This window comes from Marmota flaviventris, chromosome 10 (assembly GCF_047511675.1).
Source record: "Marmota flaviventris isolate mMarFla1 chromosome 10, mMarFla1.hap1, whole genome shotgun sequence".
Lineage (NCBI taxonomy): Eukaryota > Metazoa > Chordata > Mammalia > Rodentia > Sciuridae > Marmota > Marmota flaviventris.
Genome location: NC_092507.1, coordinates 90,318,293 through 90,336,986, shown reverse-complemented (window position 1 = coordinate 90,336,986; position 18,694 = coordinate 90,318,293). Strand labels below are relative to the sequence as shown.

Sequence of the window (18,694 nt, the reverse complement as noted above, 5' to 3'; positions counted from 1 at the left end):
CAGGAAACCCATCTCCTTTACCTATGTAACACTAGCATTTAGCACCATCTATTATGTGGAGCATAATAGATGGAAAATAAAATGTTTGTCAAAAGAATTAATGAATGAATGAATTCATAAGCAAAGGCTTTTCACTAAAGAGGATAGGGAAATGATTGCTGGCTTAGAATCACAATTATTTCCCTGAGGATTTTGATTGAGTAGCTTTTGAATGGAATCCAAGCCTGGGTGCTTTATAAAGTTATGTAGATAATTGGGAGGCAAAGCCAAGGGTTTATAAACCATCTGTAATAGAATATAAATATATCCAAAAATGAGAATGTGCTTCACTTGTATAACAAGACACTGTGAGTTAAGTGGAAGATAATTATTGCTGCAATCTTTTGATAAATACTGTATTGCCAAACTGCATTGACTCTGCAAGAACTGAATTGAGTAGTTCACTTGATTATAAAACAGAAAATAATTTCTTTTAATCCTCGTCTCCAAATCATATAACAAATTAGATGTCAATGAGTATTGTTCTTGTCAGCATGAAAGCTGAATGGCAATATAATTTTAGTGTTTAGTGATTACCTCTTTAAAAACCTTGACTATTTTTAATCAGAAGTGGTGTACTTTTCAAACATCCACTCTCAACTGGCTGTTCTTTCATTTCTTCACCATACTTGGAATTTTGGTGTTATTTTTGCTTTCAAATTTCTGTCTGTGTAAGTATTTTGTTATAACAAAATTAGGGATAGAGTATGTCAATAACTTCAGATTTTAAATGACTCTTACCTTCTGGGAACCACCAGTATGTTAGGTGCCACAGCTACAAAGACAGTATTTCAATTTCTGTTTTCATGGAATGTGAATATTGCTATAACAGTGGCATGAAAAGCTAATTAATAGAGTCAACCATTAATTTATTTATTGACAATTATTTATCAAAGTCCTCTTATGGACTTATGCTAGATTCTAAGCTCATTCATTCAATCACATATCCAGTTAGAGGTTATTATGCTAGAGGTTATTATGTGCTCAGACTAGTTGCTAGGCAAAGTTAGTCACAATCCTGCCTCATTGAATTTATGATCTACTTGAGAAGACAGTAATCAATCAAACAGTCATGCAAGTAGGTACACAACTACAATGCTAGATGCTTTGAAGGAGAGGTGCATGGTTTTAGAAGAACACAGAATAGAAACTCAGTAAGCCTGAAGGAGGCTTCCCTGAGAAATAACAATTGAGCATTGAATAATCAAATTAAGTGAGGAGGAAAGAATGTTCCAGGCAGTGACATGAAGGGCAAATGACTCCACAAAGGACCTGAATAAAGGACTTGAAAAAAGGCAGTCTGGCCAGAACAGAAGAAAAGGGGTATATGTGAAGTAAGGTTGGGGAAGTGGGCAGTGCACACATAACACAAGATCATATGGTTATATTTTTCTGCATGGCATGGAATCACATGAATAAGTAGAAAGTACAGGAAGGCTGTTTGTTCAGTTGGCAGGATCAGTGCATATTTGCTGCCTCTACGATCTTAGTTTATTGTCACCATTGGATCCTCTGACAAATAATTAGGCTACTGGGGCTATGCTCCTTTTTCTGGAATAGTCAACCATAGTAAAATCACCAGGCGTTTTCAACAATTATAGGACATTTAAATTACACTTCATCATAGACTTGGAAATATATAAATAAATGAGTAATCTTATTTATTTATATAAATAAGATATAAATAAGTAATCTTCCTATTTTATAAGGGAATACATGAAACTAATGTATTTTCATATTTATAAAAACTTATAAGACAAAAAGAAGTGGCTTAACATCTCTAAATCTTATGTGACAGTTTTGGCAATTAGCCAAATTACGGTATCATAGGATAACATTTGTGATTTTTTTTTTTAATTTCTAAGGATTAATATTAGACTATGTTCTCTATTTTAATTGAGAAGACAAAGTATTTATTGTAAGCATTTTTTCCTTCAGGGAAGACACATCAAATAGTTTTTAGGTAATACCATAATTAATTAATTACAGATTTGAATAAACTTTAACCTTTGTATCATTAATAATAAAGTTTTACTTAACCCAGATCTTTCCCCTGAATTATATATATATATATATACTTGCATAGTTGACTCTCTATTCAGTTGTGCCCTAGTGGTATTTAAGTCATCTCAAACTCCTCTCCTAAAACCTGTCTCTTTCAGTTTTCTCAATCTGTTTATGGCAACACAATCGATCATGATGGTCAAGTAAAAAAACTAGGTCAGCTGTGACTCTTTTTCTCTCATAGCCTATATTTAACCTGTCAGCAACTCCTGTCTGTTCAATCATCAGTATATATTCAGAATCCGACCCCGTACTTCATTGCTCAGTCCAAGAAAGTCATCATTTCACATGTGGAGGATTGCAAGTACTTCCTAACTGCTATAGGATTCTGTTCTAGTGCCCTTTCAGTTTGTCTCAACACAGCAGTCATAGAGGTCTGATAAAATAAGTTGAGTGGGAAGTCTCTGTTCCTTCATTTCAATTTTCTATGAAGCTAAACCTGCTCTGAAAAAAATAAGTCATAGAAACAATTGGTTCATATCACCTTTTCCCCTTTAACTTTTCAATGGTTTTCCATCTCACTTGAAATGAAATCAAACGTCCTTGGACGAATATAGTTCACCTTCAATAGACCCTCATTCTCACTTCGCTGACCTCACCTTTTATATCCTTCTTACATCTTTTGGATGAGACGATGTCTTCTTACATTTTTTTCCAACATTCTGAGCCAATTCTTATGCTAGTTCTTTGCACTTGTTATTTTTTCTTAGAATCTTTTTTTTTTCAAAAACATCAAGGTATATGAGCCCCCTGTGACTGTCCAGACTTTATGTAAATAATCTTTTTCAGTGAGTGTTTTCCTTGCCTTCTTTATTTGATATCACACTCCACACCTTTACAACCTTCCTTTGTGCTGTTTTCTCGATGTATTTTTATCCCATGTACTATTCAGATATTTGTACTGTATTAAAAATAATGATGTATTTAAGTTACGGAGATTTTGTTTTAATGTTTTACAGAAAAATTTGAATTAAATGTTGAATTATTTTATTTTGGAGTACAAATATTGCCTTAAATTATTTGGATTTTTAGATGCTGGCAGAATTTAGGTCACACATGTCCTATAATTTCCACAGCATAGTTTAATTTTTTAAAGTATGTATAATTTTCACATAGTTACTGTGACAGTCAAATCCCACATACAAAGGCACTTTTCTTATTTGATAGATGCCATGGACCTAGATCCAGCTGTTATAAGAGATGGTGGCTGTAAATTGTAGTGCTAACTTTACTTTATTTCACTGGTTTAAGAGAGCAATGATGTTGGTACCGTGATAGTAGATAGGAGACATTTTCAGCTAAAGAACTAGAAAGCAATTATAATTAGATATTGTCAAGGACATGTACCCATAAGCTGATGGTCAAGAAAAATTCTTTTATTGTTTCTTATTAAGGATAAATTTAGCATTGTCCTCAACTCTGGATAGGTCAAAATTAGAATAATAAATAGTCCATAATTGGATGTGGATTCAAATGATTTTTGTGGGAGTCACTTTTTTTTCATTAGTTCTATTTCAGAATATTTTACTGGTTCTTTTTTTTTTTAAAAAAAGACCTTTGAACTGTGGGTTTCACTGTGAAATTGACTTTTTAAAGCTGGTATTTTCAGAACAGTGCAAATAGGCTTACCAGGTGCTTGATTTGAGAAATTAATCATAAAATTCATAACACTCCATGTTACTGGTTTATGTTGCCATTGTCCTTGACATTTTCAATTTGAATATTGGACACTCATTTTCTTCTAAGATGTCTGTCAAAATCTAGAACTATGAGATACCTATATATATAATATTTGTATTATCTCTCTGTGTGTATGTACAATGAAATATATTAAGAAAACATAGTCTTATTAATGGCAATACATTTTATTTGATTATAAAACCCTATGGGGGAAAACTGAATTCTAAATAGTAGTATGGAACATGTCCCATATCCAAGAGTAATTAATGTAAACTGTACAACTATGAGTTTCTCATATAACATTACAGTTTTCTAATGTATTTAATCAAGTCATTTTTTCCATTTTGTTCTGCTTTGATGAAGATTAGATTACAGAATATTAATAATAATTCTGGCCATTGTAGCTAAAATGGGTTGTATTGGGACATAGGAAACACCTATGATTTCTATTGAAATTATTTGCCCACATGATCTTATGAAGGTAAACTTACATACTCTTATAAGTGATATGTATATTTAAAATAAGTGAAAGAATAGTACCAGAGGAAATACTATATATTAAATTTTAAATTTTTTAATAAATAACTCACATCAGGGTTACTATGCTTATGTTTTATCAATCTCTATCAATGCAAACATAAAATAAAAGGAAAATGCTAACGATATCAGCATAATAATTTCAATATGAGCATGCCCAGGAGATTGCTAAGCAATACATAATTTTCCTGCATAGCATGTAATGTACATTTAGAGATAGTAAACTGCTCAGTATTCTACTCTATTACAAAGGGATTTTCGCAAGAGAAAATAGATAACAGGAATCAAGTTAATTATAGCTATGTGGAGATGTGGAAGGTACTCACTGAAACTATGTGTCCAGAAAGATTGAAGTTTCCAGGTAATAATTTTTCTTTTTTTCTTTGCAGTACTGGGGACTGAATGTTGAACTTGGGACATTCTTATTACTGAGCTACATCCCCGGGCTATTTATATTTTATTTTAGGATCTCACTAATTTGCCCAGGCTACCCTTGAACTTGCAATCCTCCCACCTCAGCCTCCTGAGTAGCCTGCATTACAGGCATTATTTACTATGGGTTAGACACAATAATTAACTGCCTTTGCATTTTCTCAGAGATTAAAATTCCTTATCATATCTAATTCTCAAAGTAAGGTTGAGTTGAGAAAACTAATTCTTGGTGGGGTTAGTAATTACCCAAAGTCATACAGAAAATAAATCCTTAGCTTGGTTAGAAGTTGGGCAGTTCAAACTGCAGAAACTGACATATCGATTGCTACTTATACACTTGTCAGATCCCAAGTTGTAGATTCTTTATCAAGAGATCTCATGATTTTGAAAGAGAGTAGTGCATTGCTAGTAGGTCAGTTACAATGAATAATCACTTCTCTCTCCTTTTCAGTCCTACATTCCCTATCGCATACACATAGTAGTACTCTTGATACTCCCCTGGGGCAGCAAAGCATTTTGTGACTGGGCAGGAGATGGTTTAGAATCCTTTAAAAAAATTTCCATTCCTTTCTTTGATGATACCTTTCATATATTGCCTTTGATGTGAGGTATAAGGTGAGGGTAAGTGAATCTCTAGAATTTGAGACAACATCCACATTAGAAAGGCCTTTTTACACCTGTTTCTTATCATACCTGAATGGAACATGGAAATCTCTTCAAATTATTATTGGTTAAAATCACTTCCAACCTTCTTCATTTTCCTTTTAGATTGATGGGAAAGATATTTCAACTCAGAAGCTGAATGTAGCTACTCATTCATTTATTTGTGAAATATATCTCTATTGATTATTTTCTGTGTTTCAACTTCTATCCCTGGGCAGTACAACGGTGAATATGAATATCACTGTTCACTATCAGAGGGTTAACAATTTATCAGGGGAGACAAATGTTAATAAACTATGAGAGAGAGAAAGAAATGAATTAAGTAGTGTGTTCAAATAACAAGAAATCGTATTATTTTTTAGATTGTGTCCAAAACCATATTGTGAGGAGTCATGATTATAAAATTAGGAAAATGAAATAACGTTGTGTTATTCAAGGGGAATATAGGCTACTATGAGAGAGTGCCATTGCCTGGGAAAGTAAAAGTTTCCTAGAAAATGTTATACTTAGGTTTAGACCAAAACATTGACTAATTCGGAATCTACCTGTTTTTAATCCCTGGTTGCACATTATATTTAGCGGGGAAAATTTTAAAACATGGATGATGCTTGGGCCTCACCACAGTCATTCCAGTTTGTTAATTCTGGGGTGGGACACAGGCATCCATATGTTTTAAAACCTCTCCAGGTGATTCTGTCTTTTCTTTTCTTTCTTTTTTTTTGGTACTGGGGATTGAATTCAGGGGCACTTTGTGACTGAGCTACATTCCCAGCCCTTTTTATTTTTTATCTGAAACAGAATCTTGCTAAGTTGCTTAGGGCCTGGCTAAGTTGTCCAGACTGCCTTTGAATTTAGGATCCTCTTGCCTCAGTCTCCTGAGTTGCTGGGGTTACAGGAATGCGCTACCATGCCCAGCTCCAAATTATTCTAATAACAGGGTTAAAAAAATGAGTCAACTATTCATAGCCAATGAAGGAAGATAAAGAGATTAAAGTACATTTTACAAACTGAAAGAAGTTTATTCCAATTGGGACAATAAATCTGGGGGTGTGGAGTGGAAATGTATGAAACAAATATTTTTGAGGCCCTGGTATGTCTTTTCTATTGACCTAGAGATGGCTTGCTTATGGCAAGTGAATTTATGACAGAGGTGTAATGTTTGTCCAGAGGTTTCAGTAGCATGGTACGTTTAAGGAGAATTTGGACAGCTGAACGTGTTTAATGTTGGTCTTGGACAAGCATGACTTCTTTCCTTTCCTTGAACTCCGTACCTTGCTGTATCTGTGTTGTCATATTGCCATTTCTTTCTTTCTCCTCTTCACTGATTAATCCTAGTTAGCCTTTAGGACTCAGCATAAGAAGGTTGAATGATAAATATGTCAGCCATTGTGAGCCATACAAACTCTGTTGCAACTGTGCAGCACTGTCATACTGTGAAAGCAGTTATGAACAATAAATGAATAGTGTGGCTCTGTCCCAATAAAATATCTATTTATGAATGCCGAAATTGAAATTTCATATATTTTTTTTTGTGTGTGTGTGGTTCTGGGAATTGAACCCAGGACCTTGTACATGTAAGGCAAGCATTCTACCAACTGAGCTATATCCTCAGCCCCAAATTTCATATAGTTTTAACATCTCCTAAAATATTATGCATAATTTTGATTTTTTGACTATTGACAAATGTAAAACCATTTTTATTTTATGCACCATATAAAGATAGGAAGCAAAAATATCTTAATCCAAAGGCATAGTTTCCCCGACCACTATGCCATTCAAAGACATTGTAACAAATAAAATTTTGTTTTGGCAGAAGCTCTTTGAGGTAAATATTTTTGTTATTCTCATTTTACGGATGTAGAAACTGAGGCACAGAGCCGTTGGGTAATATGTCCAAATCATATAGATACTAATGGAATTAAGAAGCAGCCAGGCTCTTTAATACCACGTCATGCTGCCTTCATTACTGTCATGGAAGTGTGTGAAGAAGATTAGACGAGAAAATAAAGAAAAACAGTCAAAGCATTTTGAGGTGTTAGACCAATAATCTGTGGGGATGCTGAAATAACAGGGAAAAAAGGACCAGAGACCCACAACCAAAGTGATTGATGACTGAGCGAGGACATTCAAGAGTCAACGGAATGCAATAGAGAGGATATATTTGGGCCTTAAATTTTTAAATTTTATGACTAAACACGCCTGTGACCTTCAGAGAAAGTTGCTTCTAAATATTTCCACACGTTTCACTTTCAACCACCATTTTATGTAATTCAAGTGTGTGTGTATATGTGTATTTACAAGAGAGAAGGCTTCCAGAAAGTCTGCTTCAGTGTGGTAAGAGCACTGATTGAGGATGGAATTAGGGGGTAAGGAGAGATCATAAGGGACATGCAGTGGAGGATGGAACTGGAAGGATAAGTGTTATTTTGGTTCAAGGCTTCATTCCATGGTCATTTGGCTCTATCATTTTTTGGCCTAAGGCAAGGCAGCACATCATGACTACAGTATGTGGTAGAGAAAATCTGTCCACTTCCTGGCAGCTGGAAGCAAAGAGAGAAGGAGAAGAAGATACTGGGGTACCAAATCCCCCTCAAGATCATGCCCCCAGTCACTTAACTTTTTTCCACTAGGCCCCACCTCCTCAAGTTTCCAGCACCACCCAATAGGGTCTGTGAGGGACATTCAAGCTCCAAACCATAGCAAATGGCCTTTGTAGTAGAGTAATGGGCTCTGATATACTGTTCTTCTATTTAAATTTACCAACGATATGCATTAAAAGGCAGGAAGATATTATTGAACAAAATATACTGAATTGGATACGTCAGAAATGTTTAATCATGGTCTTTGATATCGGTTAGAAACAGAAATAATGAAAATATTAAGGGCATTTAAAATTTCTTTAAATATTGGAAATTTCATTTTTTATGTATATTGCATAAAAAATTACTTACTTTAATCTTAAAAGTTTCTTGGGCTGGGGATATGGCTCAAGTGGTAGCGCGCTCGCCTGGCATGCGTGCGGACCAGGTTCGATCCTCAGCACCACATACAAACAAAGATGTTGTATCCGCCGATAACTAAAAAATAAATATTAAAATTCTCTCTCTCTCTCTCTCTCTCTCTCTCTCTCCTCTCTCACTCTCTCTTAAAAAAAAAGTTTCTGCTAACAAAATTTAAAGTTCTCTGGTGTGTGTGTAGGTGTGTGTGTGTGTGTGCGCGTGCGCACACATGTGTGTAAACCAATAGAATTCATATTATGATAGTGTATTAAATACTAGGATTTTTAAGGAGTTTTAAATAACAGGCAGAATTTCAAAGTGGCTTTAATTTATTATTTAGTTCAGTTAAAAAGTTTTATATATTATTAGCTCAATTACTGTACATTATTGTGAATTGATGTACCTTTTCAGAAAAAAAAATTAATTAAAATCTTTATAATATGTGCCTGTTTTTTACCATTTTTTGAGGAGAGATTTATGGTTTTGTATCATGGACTGTATCAAGAACTTTGCCAGACTTTAAAAGGAGAACCTTTATTTTGAATTCTGTATGGAGATTGTGTTTTTACCACATTAATTTCAGAGCAGAAAGGAACAAATGTGACAAAGTTTGTGCCTTTGGAAAAGGTCATTGTGTTAAGAGATATTATAGAGAAAAGGAAATTTGTGATCATTGGTATGCTGTTTACCTGTGCTTAGTTTTGACCGTGACCATGGGGCTGCATTATTTTCTTCACTAAATTACAGACTTCATGGCTGTGTTCATGTCTGTTCTGGAGTCTTATTCAGCTCTGCTTTTGAAAATGCCTTTTCACAAAGATAAAATAAAATAAGCAGATAAGATTGTGGCTTTCATTAACGTTCTCCTTTGTAGTAATTTATATCCTGGAACATGAATTGAGTTTAATTTAAAATAAATATCAACATGAGGAATCAGTTAACTGGCTCAAGATAATTTTAGACTATTATGTGTATGTTGTGGGTCTTTTTTTTTTTTGTAGTTTTCCTTTGTGGGTATAGCAGTGAGGGTGTTGCAGTGGAAAAAGCATACATTTGATATTTACATAGATCTCAGAACTATCTTGAATTTTCTCTTTTATCCTAAATTCTCTCATCTGTAGCGTGGGGATACAAAAGTAGGTTTGTGAGGGTCCATGCCCTTAAAGGACCTAGTCTAGTGACCATTGCATGCATATTAGGCTGTCTGGATGTGGCAGTTACTCTAATGGCTATTTTCTTTGTTTAATGATAAGAGAAAATTAGACAAGAAGAATGGTCAGGTATTCCACTGGCTTAAAAAATGGCCATTGTAAACAGGGACTAGTGAAAAAAAAGATTCCAAACACATTATAATTTTTAACAATTCCAAAATTGAACTAAAGAATACCATACTTAGTAGAGTTAAAGATCCCTTTGAAATGTCTGATTTCTATAAAAAAAAACATTTTCTTTTTAAACTTGGAAAAATGTGTGTCCTACCGCATAGTGTATGGATTTTCATTCAGAAGCTTGATGTAATCGGTAGAAGAACTTCATTATTAAAGGAAATTATATCTATCATACTTTATAAGGCAAGTTATATAAAGCTTAAGTCACATGTTTGAAAATATAGAAGTTAGTATTTCTGAAAAAGTAATGAACTAAGGAAAAGATAAGATGCACAATGTTCACAAGCCAAAATTCAGTCATTCATTCATGCATTCTATGCCAGATTGATAATTACTGTAAAAATATTGGTTGAAATTGTAATTTTCAAAGAACAAAATCCTGTTGTAGGTCAGCCTCTACTTCATGGGGTATGCTAAATTAAGGTAATGGTACTTCCTGATTCCAAAGTCAGTCCCATTTTCATGAAGTCATCCCAGAAAAAAATATGTTTATGAAGCAAATTGTGTTCTGAAATGTGATGACAGTTCTATTCTACTATAACTTTTCCAATCAATAACCTTCGTTCTTCCTTTCAGACACAAATGAGGCAAATAGTGCTATTTACACCTATATAAATGTAAATGATGTCTCTTATATAGTTACTGGAACATAAATAGTGTCTCCCCAATTAGAATTTAAAGATATATACTAGTCATTTTTTTCACCACTATGACCAAAATACTTGACAAGAACAAACTTAACAGAGGAAAGGTTTATTTTGGGCACACAGTTTCAGAGGTCTTAGTTCCTGGTTGGCCAACTTCATTCCTCTGGGCCTGAGATGAGGCAGAACATCATGACAGAAGGGTATGGTGGAGGCAAGCTGCTCAGGTCATGGGATCTGAGAAGCAGAGAGAGAGAGAAAGGGTGAGGTACAGATATAGTCCCTAACGCCATGCCTCCAGTGACCTAATTCTTCTAGCCATATGCAACCTGCCTACAGTCCGTTCAGCTAACAGTGGATTAATCCAGCCAATGAATTAGGCCCTAATCATTGTCTAAAAATCCCACTTATGAACCTTGATAATCGGGACTCATGCTTTCAACACATGAGCTATTGGGGGACATTCAGATACAAACCATAATAATATGTGACATAAGAACTATATGTAAGTCATGCTGAGTGACACATTGTTCAGCACATGGCCTACTTTCAATATTCTTTTTAGAACACATACAGAAAGCCTGTAGATCATAAGTACACTGAGTAATATAGTTTCCATAGTCCATTTTTATAGCAGTATTTACACTAATCAATTAATGTTTTGACTTACTGGATTAAATAATGTATAGCTGTGGACCAGAGAATTCGAAGGTCAAAAATATCCAGTTTGTCCTTTTTTGTCTGTTGTATTTCATGTAACATAATGATTTGAAGGTTCATCTAGGTTGTAGTTGATTCCTTATTTCATGGTCTGTTTCCAGTGTGGTAGTGAGATAATTTGATGTGTCAGAACTTAATGCTTTCATACCTTGAAGGAAACCTGATTTCTTTCTACCTCTGGTTATTATGAAACTGCTGCAATTGGCATACAACTCCTCATCAAGTCCTGAATTTGAGCCTTTGGGGCATGTACCTAGTAGTGAAATTGCTGATGAATCATTTTTAATTCTATGTTTAGAGAAATATTGTTTAGTTTCTCTTACATTAAGTTTCTAGAATAGGCAACTTCATAGGGACATAAAGCGGATTACAGCTTACTAGAGGTAGGAGAAGAGATATGGGAATGGGAAATTATTGCATGGTGGTTACAAAATTGCTGTTTGGAGTGATAAAACTGTTTCAGAAATGGATAATAGTGATAATTGCACAACACTGTGAGTGTAATTATGACTACTGAATTGAAGAATGGGAAATGTTTATGTTATATATATTTTACTGTAATTTAAAAGAGATAGTATAATATGCCACAAACCATTGAATTGTATACTATATGGTATGTGAGTTTTATACCATTGAAGCTGGTTATCCAAATAAGACACTCTTGGAAAAGGAAAGTTTAAGATTCCAAACTTATTTTATGTCGACTCTACACAGTAGTTGGAGATAGAATGAATTGGATTTGGGAAATGGATGCTTCCATCAAAAGTAACATTAAATACTGTAGGGCTACGTGGGGGGGACAATCAACTCCAGGAGTTTCAGTTTCCACTGTGAAGCATAAAGCAATGTCATAAAATAACTACAAATTTAGAGGGTAAAAATCTATATATAGATACCTAATATATACTCACAGACACAGATACATGTACATTCACACACATATACTATATAGACAAAATTAAATTTCAAATACACATACCAACACCTTCAATTTTGTGTATTCATAACTTTATTCTAGATTTTGCATTTGAGAATGTTCATATGGTTTCTATTATGATCTTTAATCCCACTCCATAGACACTCACCCATATGCTTGGGGAGGTATGGTAGGTAAACAGTAGATTTGAAGGATGGAATGACATAATATTTTTCTGTATTAAAATATTCCATTTTATATTAGATTGTCTTTTTAATTATTTTTTAAACTTATTTTTCAGCTGCTCCAGTTGATGTACTTAAAGCACTAGATTTTCACAATTCTCCAGAGGGAATATCAAAAACAACAGGATTTTGCACAAACAGAAAGAACTCTCAAGGTTCAGATACTGCTTACAGAGTTTCAAAGCTAGCACAACTCAGTGCCCCAACTAAACAGTTATTTCCAGGTATGTTCAGTTTATTGTGAGTCCTACTATTACTGCTACTGTTGTTACTACTAAGTCTCCTTCGACTATTTCTTTGCTAATGACTATTTCTTTTTACCATTCTATATAGTACCCAATTATAGGTTGAAATATAATTTGATCATATATCAAATACGTTGTGATCACCAAAGTGATGAAATGAAAATAATTATTGCCAATCTTTTAATTCAGCACAATCACAGAAAATATGCTTATTTTAACACTTAATAATTCATGATTTCAACATGACAGAATGCGAAGGGAGCATTTTATGACTATTCCATTTTTGTATGTGATCATGTAGAACTTTTTCATTGGGGAAGTGGGAATTGGAAAGAGACCTTACTCTTACTGACTAGTTTGTTTAATAGGCATGTGGATTTAGACATAATCAATGTGTATTTTCATAAGACTAATACTTAATACTGTTTCTGTTGAAAGAAACACTTCTGTGGTAGATATTAATTTTGCATTAACTTTGCATGCTATTCTTATCTGAAATATAATAAAAGCTAGTCACATCTCATAGTTACTGGGAGTTCTGGGACTAGAGATTTTCTAAGACTTCACCTAGCAGGGTTTCATAATGGTATGGAAAAATACATGGTAAATAATTTCTTCTATGAAAGTACTAATTGATCTCATAACACTAATTATCTAGAAATTATGATACTGTGGGAAAAGGGAATTGAATGGTGGATGAAAATTTTTGAGTATAAAGTTTTCTAAGCAGGTAGCTCCTTGCACCTACTTGCAGTTGATACATGACAAATTATTTATCCTTATAAGTTTAAGTTAGGTGTCCTAATCCCTGTTTAACAGAGGAGGAAACAGTTTCATAGATGCTGACTCGACCAAGTTATAGAGGGATCAATATTTAATCCACATTTGTTTTTCTCCAAGGCCAATATTTCATATATTATCAAAATTTATTTCTGATGCATTAGAATCTTCTCAGCAGCAGTTTACAATTAATTTCTTCATATTGTCCTATACATTCTCGATCTCAAGAGATTTAAATTTTCTATTTTTAGATAAAACTTTTACTAACAGAAAGATATGAATCAATGAATTAAACAATTATAAAACAATAAAGCACACTTTTCATGCAAAGACATTTTAAAGTATATTTCATTTATTTTGATTGTTCATTGAATTTTCCAATATGTTTTGTGCTTTGCTATTATTTGTGATAAACAAAAGTTACAATGTATGTATAACAATGAAGCCTAAAATTTCTGGCTTTAAAAATTAAAAATTAAGTTAGAGCATATTTTAAAAATCCAATTTAAATTTTTCAAATAGTAAAAGTCATTACTTTTTAATTTCCTATTGCATTTCTAATAGAAAAAGTGATAGGAATTTTCAAGAGAGAAAAAGCAGAGAAAATGTAGACTAATAGAAATATTTTAGAAATACTCATGAAGTTATTGTTTATATTTTTTTTATAATTGGGTCATTATCAGGGTCTTTTTATCTGCATTCCAGATGGTAGTTAGCTAATTTGATTAATTTTATATGTCATCTTGTTTTACTCATAAAGAAAATAATTTATGTCTGTAGGATCTTCTTCCATTCCAATTAACAGAATTTAACTATATGAATGTTTTTACTCCTTCTCACATGATTGAATCTGAGGCATGATTCTAACAGTGAGCATTTCAGATAAGAGACACATATTATAGGTAACATCATGGAAATGATTACAAGCTTGCCATTCTGGAGGGTAGAGTTTTCTGTCCATTATGCAAAATGATAGTAAAAATTAGTCACAACAGATTACCATTAAAAATATTAAAATAGTAAATATTAATTATAAAGCAGTAAAAAAACATCTTTGAAAAATATATTTGGAATATACTATCATGCATTATAAGAAGATATAAAAGCAATTTCTTTTCTAAAGAATAAGCGGAAGGACTGGAAACTTTAGTATTCATCAATGGGGCAGTGAGAAGTTGTCGGTTGGATACAGTCATTAAAATATCCTGGTAGAATTAAGGTATGTGTCTTTCAAAGTCCCAACTTGAAAACTTTAATTTAAATTTCTGAAAATTGGAGCTGAATGGAAGCCCTTTAGAGCCCATGCCATGAAACAGACTCTGTACAAGAATCTTTACATATATTGATCTATATCTTTGTAACAATCAGAGGAGGGTAATATTAAAATATTAAAAAGTTATTATGCCTTTTTCATTTCACATGTATTACTGGAGGCAACATTTAATGATCTTAAAAGCTTGGTTTAACAATCACTATTGAATTTGTTATACTAACAATATATCAAGATTATTATTACATATATATATGACTTTTATAAACACACAGTAAGGAATAATAGCACTTTTTAACAAGTCACTTAACATGCTTTATTCTTAATTTATTTATATATTTAAAAATATGGACTAAAATGTAAAACCCCATATTTTATCTCTACTGTAAATTCTCATCACTTATTTCTGATGAAATTTTACATTTCCAGTGAATGCATTTTTGTTGTGGAACTAATATCTGTCTGATTAATTCACTAAGTTATGAACAATATTAATTATCATAGGAAGGAAACTAAGGTGGGTGTCTAGGTTAGACTGAAAATTTTGACATCAAGTCATGATTTTCTTAGCTTATTTTATTTCTGAAAGGTCAGAACTTAAAGATTGCAATTAAAATCCTTAATGTTTAACTTTAAAATGGGAAATAGACATTTTAATGGACAGATTTTAGTGATTTGTATAGTAAGAAGCCAGAGATTTTCAAAAGTTAAGGTGTATATATTGGATGGTTAATTAAAATTTTTCATTCTTTTAGTCTTGTATGAAGGTATTATTCTCTATGTAGACATTTTTATAAATGTCTAAAATAATGGACAAGGCATTATTTTCCACTAGCTCATAATATTTTAATATCAATTTATTTCACTGAATAAAATCTTTGAAAAATTTAGATGCAGTTACAGTGTCTTGTTGTTCTTAGTATTCTGAAGTATTTGTTTGAAGAAAAAGTTTGTTTGCCATGGACCTTCTTCAATATTGGGCTGGATTACCTAGCTGTATAATTATAGTGTGAGCTGGCAATAAGCATTTTTTTTGGGGGGGGGCGGTTAATGGGGATTGAACTCAGGGACACTCAACCACTGAGCCACATCCCCAGCCCTATTTTGTATTTTATTTAGAGACAGAGTCTCACTGAGTTCCTTAGCACCTTGCTTTTGCTGAGGCTGGCTTTGAACTCATGATCCTCCTGCCTCAGCCTTTCGAGCTTCTGGGATTACAGGTGTACACCATTGCACCTGGCAGCATTTTGTTAGTTGATTTGTTTTATTATCTTTCCATTTTCTTCCTATGACTACTTTCTTTCTATTGATTTCCATAAATGTAAAATTGTATGTTTTTGTGATATTTAAATCCAATTGAAGGCTGGGAGTTTAGCTCAGTTGTGGAGCGCTTGCCTAGCAGGTACAGTGCCCTGGGTTCAATCCCTAGTACCACAAAATTTAAAAAATAAATGAAATTGAACAAAACTAGATGTGTAAATTGAATTGGAACTAGATAGATGGATTGATGGATTTGCTGTGACAGCATTGAAAATTTTTACACATTTTTTTTCAATTTTGTGTTTTGTATTAGTTTCACTTAACTATATAAATATATATTTTATACATATATATGTGTGTATATATGTGTATATACGTATATGTGTGTATATGTATATATATACATATATATGAGAGAAGAGCAGAACAGCCCACATTGATTGCTCTTTTGGGTGTGATATACTCTTATTTAATTACCAGAACATCCTGGTGGGACAGATTATCTTATTAATGGTTTGAAAACCAACTAAGAAGTTTTTCAGTTATTTACCAAGAACACATAGTAAGAATGTCAAAGGGCAGAGATATGATACAAAACCTTCTGCTTAATTATTCTATGCACATATTTTTAGCATAAAATGTGTCTGCATGGCTTGTTATTTTTCCTTCCATAATATATTTTAAATAATTTCCATTTAATCAAACATCTTTCTGTTACATGCTTTTATTTATGTATTTGTTTACTGATACTTGTGACTGAACACTAGGGTTATTTATCATTGATCTACATCTTCAGGCATTTTATTTTAAAACAGGGCATTGCTAAACTATCTGTTACATTCTTTTAAGTGGCTTCATAGGATTCCATTATGTGGATAATCTGTATTTTTTTAACCAGTCTCAGCCATTGCAACCCATTTTAATATTTTGTCATTAGAAATAGTGCTTTGATGACAACATCCTATCTTTACATACAAGTGTCCTCTCTTTGTAAATTCTTAGAAGTGGAATTGCTGATCTTCTGTAATTGAATGTGAATGTATGAGAGGCACATTCATAATGCCTTTATTATTTTATACTACTCCCTGTAATAGAATTTACAATCAATGGATGGTACATGAACTCTTAATATTGGTCCAGGTATTATCTATCATACATGCACATACACCTGTTTTGCAAATGGACATCTTTTTTAAACTAAACTCATCCCTCAAATAATTTTGCCTGTTTTACTTATATGTCAGGATAGTAAGAGTTTAAATTTTATATATATACATCTATACAGGGAAATTATATATGTATATATATGGAAATTATATATATATGGAAAAATTATATATATATATATACGTATATATATATATATATACATATATATATGTATATATATATATACATATATATATATATATATATGTATATATATATATATGGAAAAAAGACAGTATGTCTTCATGACTTTAGAATCAAGTTAGCTAAGTATCCAATACTTTTCATTGATAAATACGTATACTTCTTATATGTGAAACTGCATCTTGTGGTATCAAAAACTCGAACTTTTGAAGGGATGATGAAAATAATATCTTCATATAATGTCATTAAAATGCCTCTGACTAGACACAGTCAGAAAATACAGACCTTTTGCCAAAATTAGTGCTTAAATAGTGTTTCAAGAGTTACTGTTATGTGTTTGATATTGTATTGAAACCATGATCGTGTTTCCTTACTTTGAACTCAATTTCTCATAATCATTATGCTTTAAATGAGTGACTTTAAAGTTTGAAAATAACTTGGATCAGTATTACATGGAAAGTTAATAGAGTCATAGAGTGCCCCCCCACCCCATTTGGTTATTAAACTGTTTACTTTTTGAATTTAGATGACTCATCAAGGCCACATAGGAAGTTCAAAAATAATGCTGTGATCTAAGAACAATTTGGAAATATAGAATTTCTAACACATTGGACTTCTCTTTTCAGGTGGAACTTTTCCGGAAGATTTTTCAGTATTATTTACAGTAAAACCCAAAAAAGGAATTCAATCTTTCCTCTTATCTATATATAATGAGCATGGTATTCAGCAAATTGGTGTTGAGGTTGGGAGATCCCCTGTTTTTCTGTTTGAAGACCACACTGGAAAACCTGCTCCAGAAGATTATCCCCTCTTCAGAACTGTTAACATTGCTGATGGGAAGTAAGTAGCCAGTGACCAAATGTGTTAGCTATGCTGAAAACAATACTTTCACTTAATCATTCAACAAATATTTATGAAGTGTGATACAGTTTTTTCTAGGGTCTGGGAGTGAAAAAACGAAACAATGTAATGCCTACCTTGCATAATTTATCTTGCAGTCTAGGCAGGCAAAATATTTAGAAATACATTAGTAAAGATTATATAGGTATAAGTGTGACAGAAAAATAATGAAGAGGAAGGGGAAAGACAGTGGGCAGAACAATTGTAAAAAGTAATGTCAGGAAAATCTCTGTAGGAATGGAACATGTCAAGGAGGTGAGGGACATGCCATGCTGAGAATCACAAGCATTCTATTCTAGGAGGAGAGGAAGCCAATGCAAAGCCTCTGATTCCAATGTGTGCCCCATTTGTTCCAACATGGAGGAAACCAACATGGTAGGAGCAGAGTGGGATGGTGAGCGTGGAAAAATTCTTGGGAAGCCAGATGGCATAACACATCCTAGGAGACTACAAACTCTGTTCTCAGTGAGATAGGAAGTCAGTGGAGCATCTTAAGTAGGGAATGATCTAATTTGACTTATTATTTTTTTTTTACAAATAATAGTAATATGTGATCATA

General features: G+C 32.9%; 1 protein-coding gene across 3 annotated transcripts in view; it reads left to right on the top strand.

Moving 5' to 3' along the window:
- The window catches only part of Col11a1 (collagen type XI alpha 1 chain), a 210,341-nt gene that overhangs the window by 9,534 nt on the left and 182,113 nt on the right, over window positions 1–18,694 (top strand). For all 3 annotated transcript variants that reach the window (XM_027943110.2, XM_027943108.2, XM_027943109.2), the window contains exons 2-3: window positions 12,384–12,551; window positions 17,862–18,075. In XM_027943110.2, the coding sequence (XP_027798911.1) occupies window positions 12,384–12,551; window positions 17,862–18,075 (382 nt within the window). The remainder of the gene's footprint in view (window positions 1–12,383; window positions 12,552–17,861; window positions 18,076–18,694) is intronic.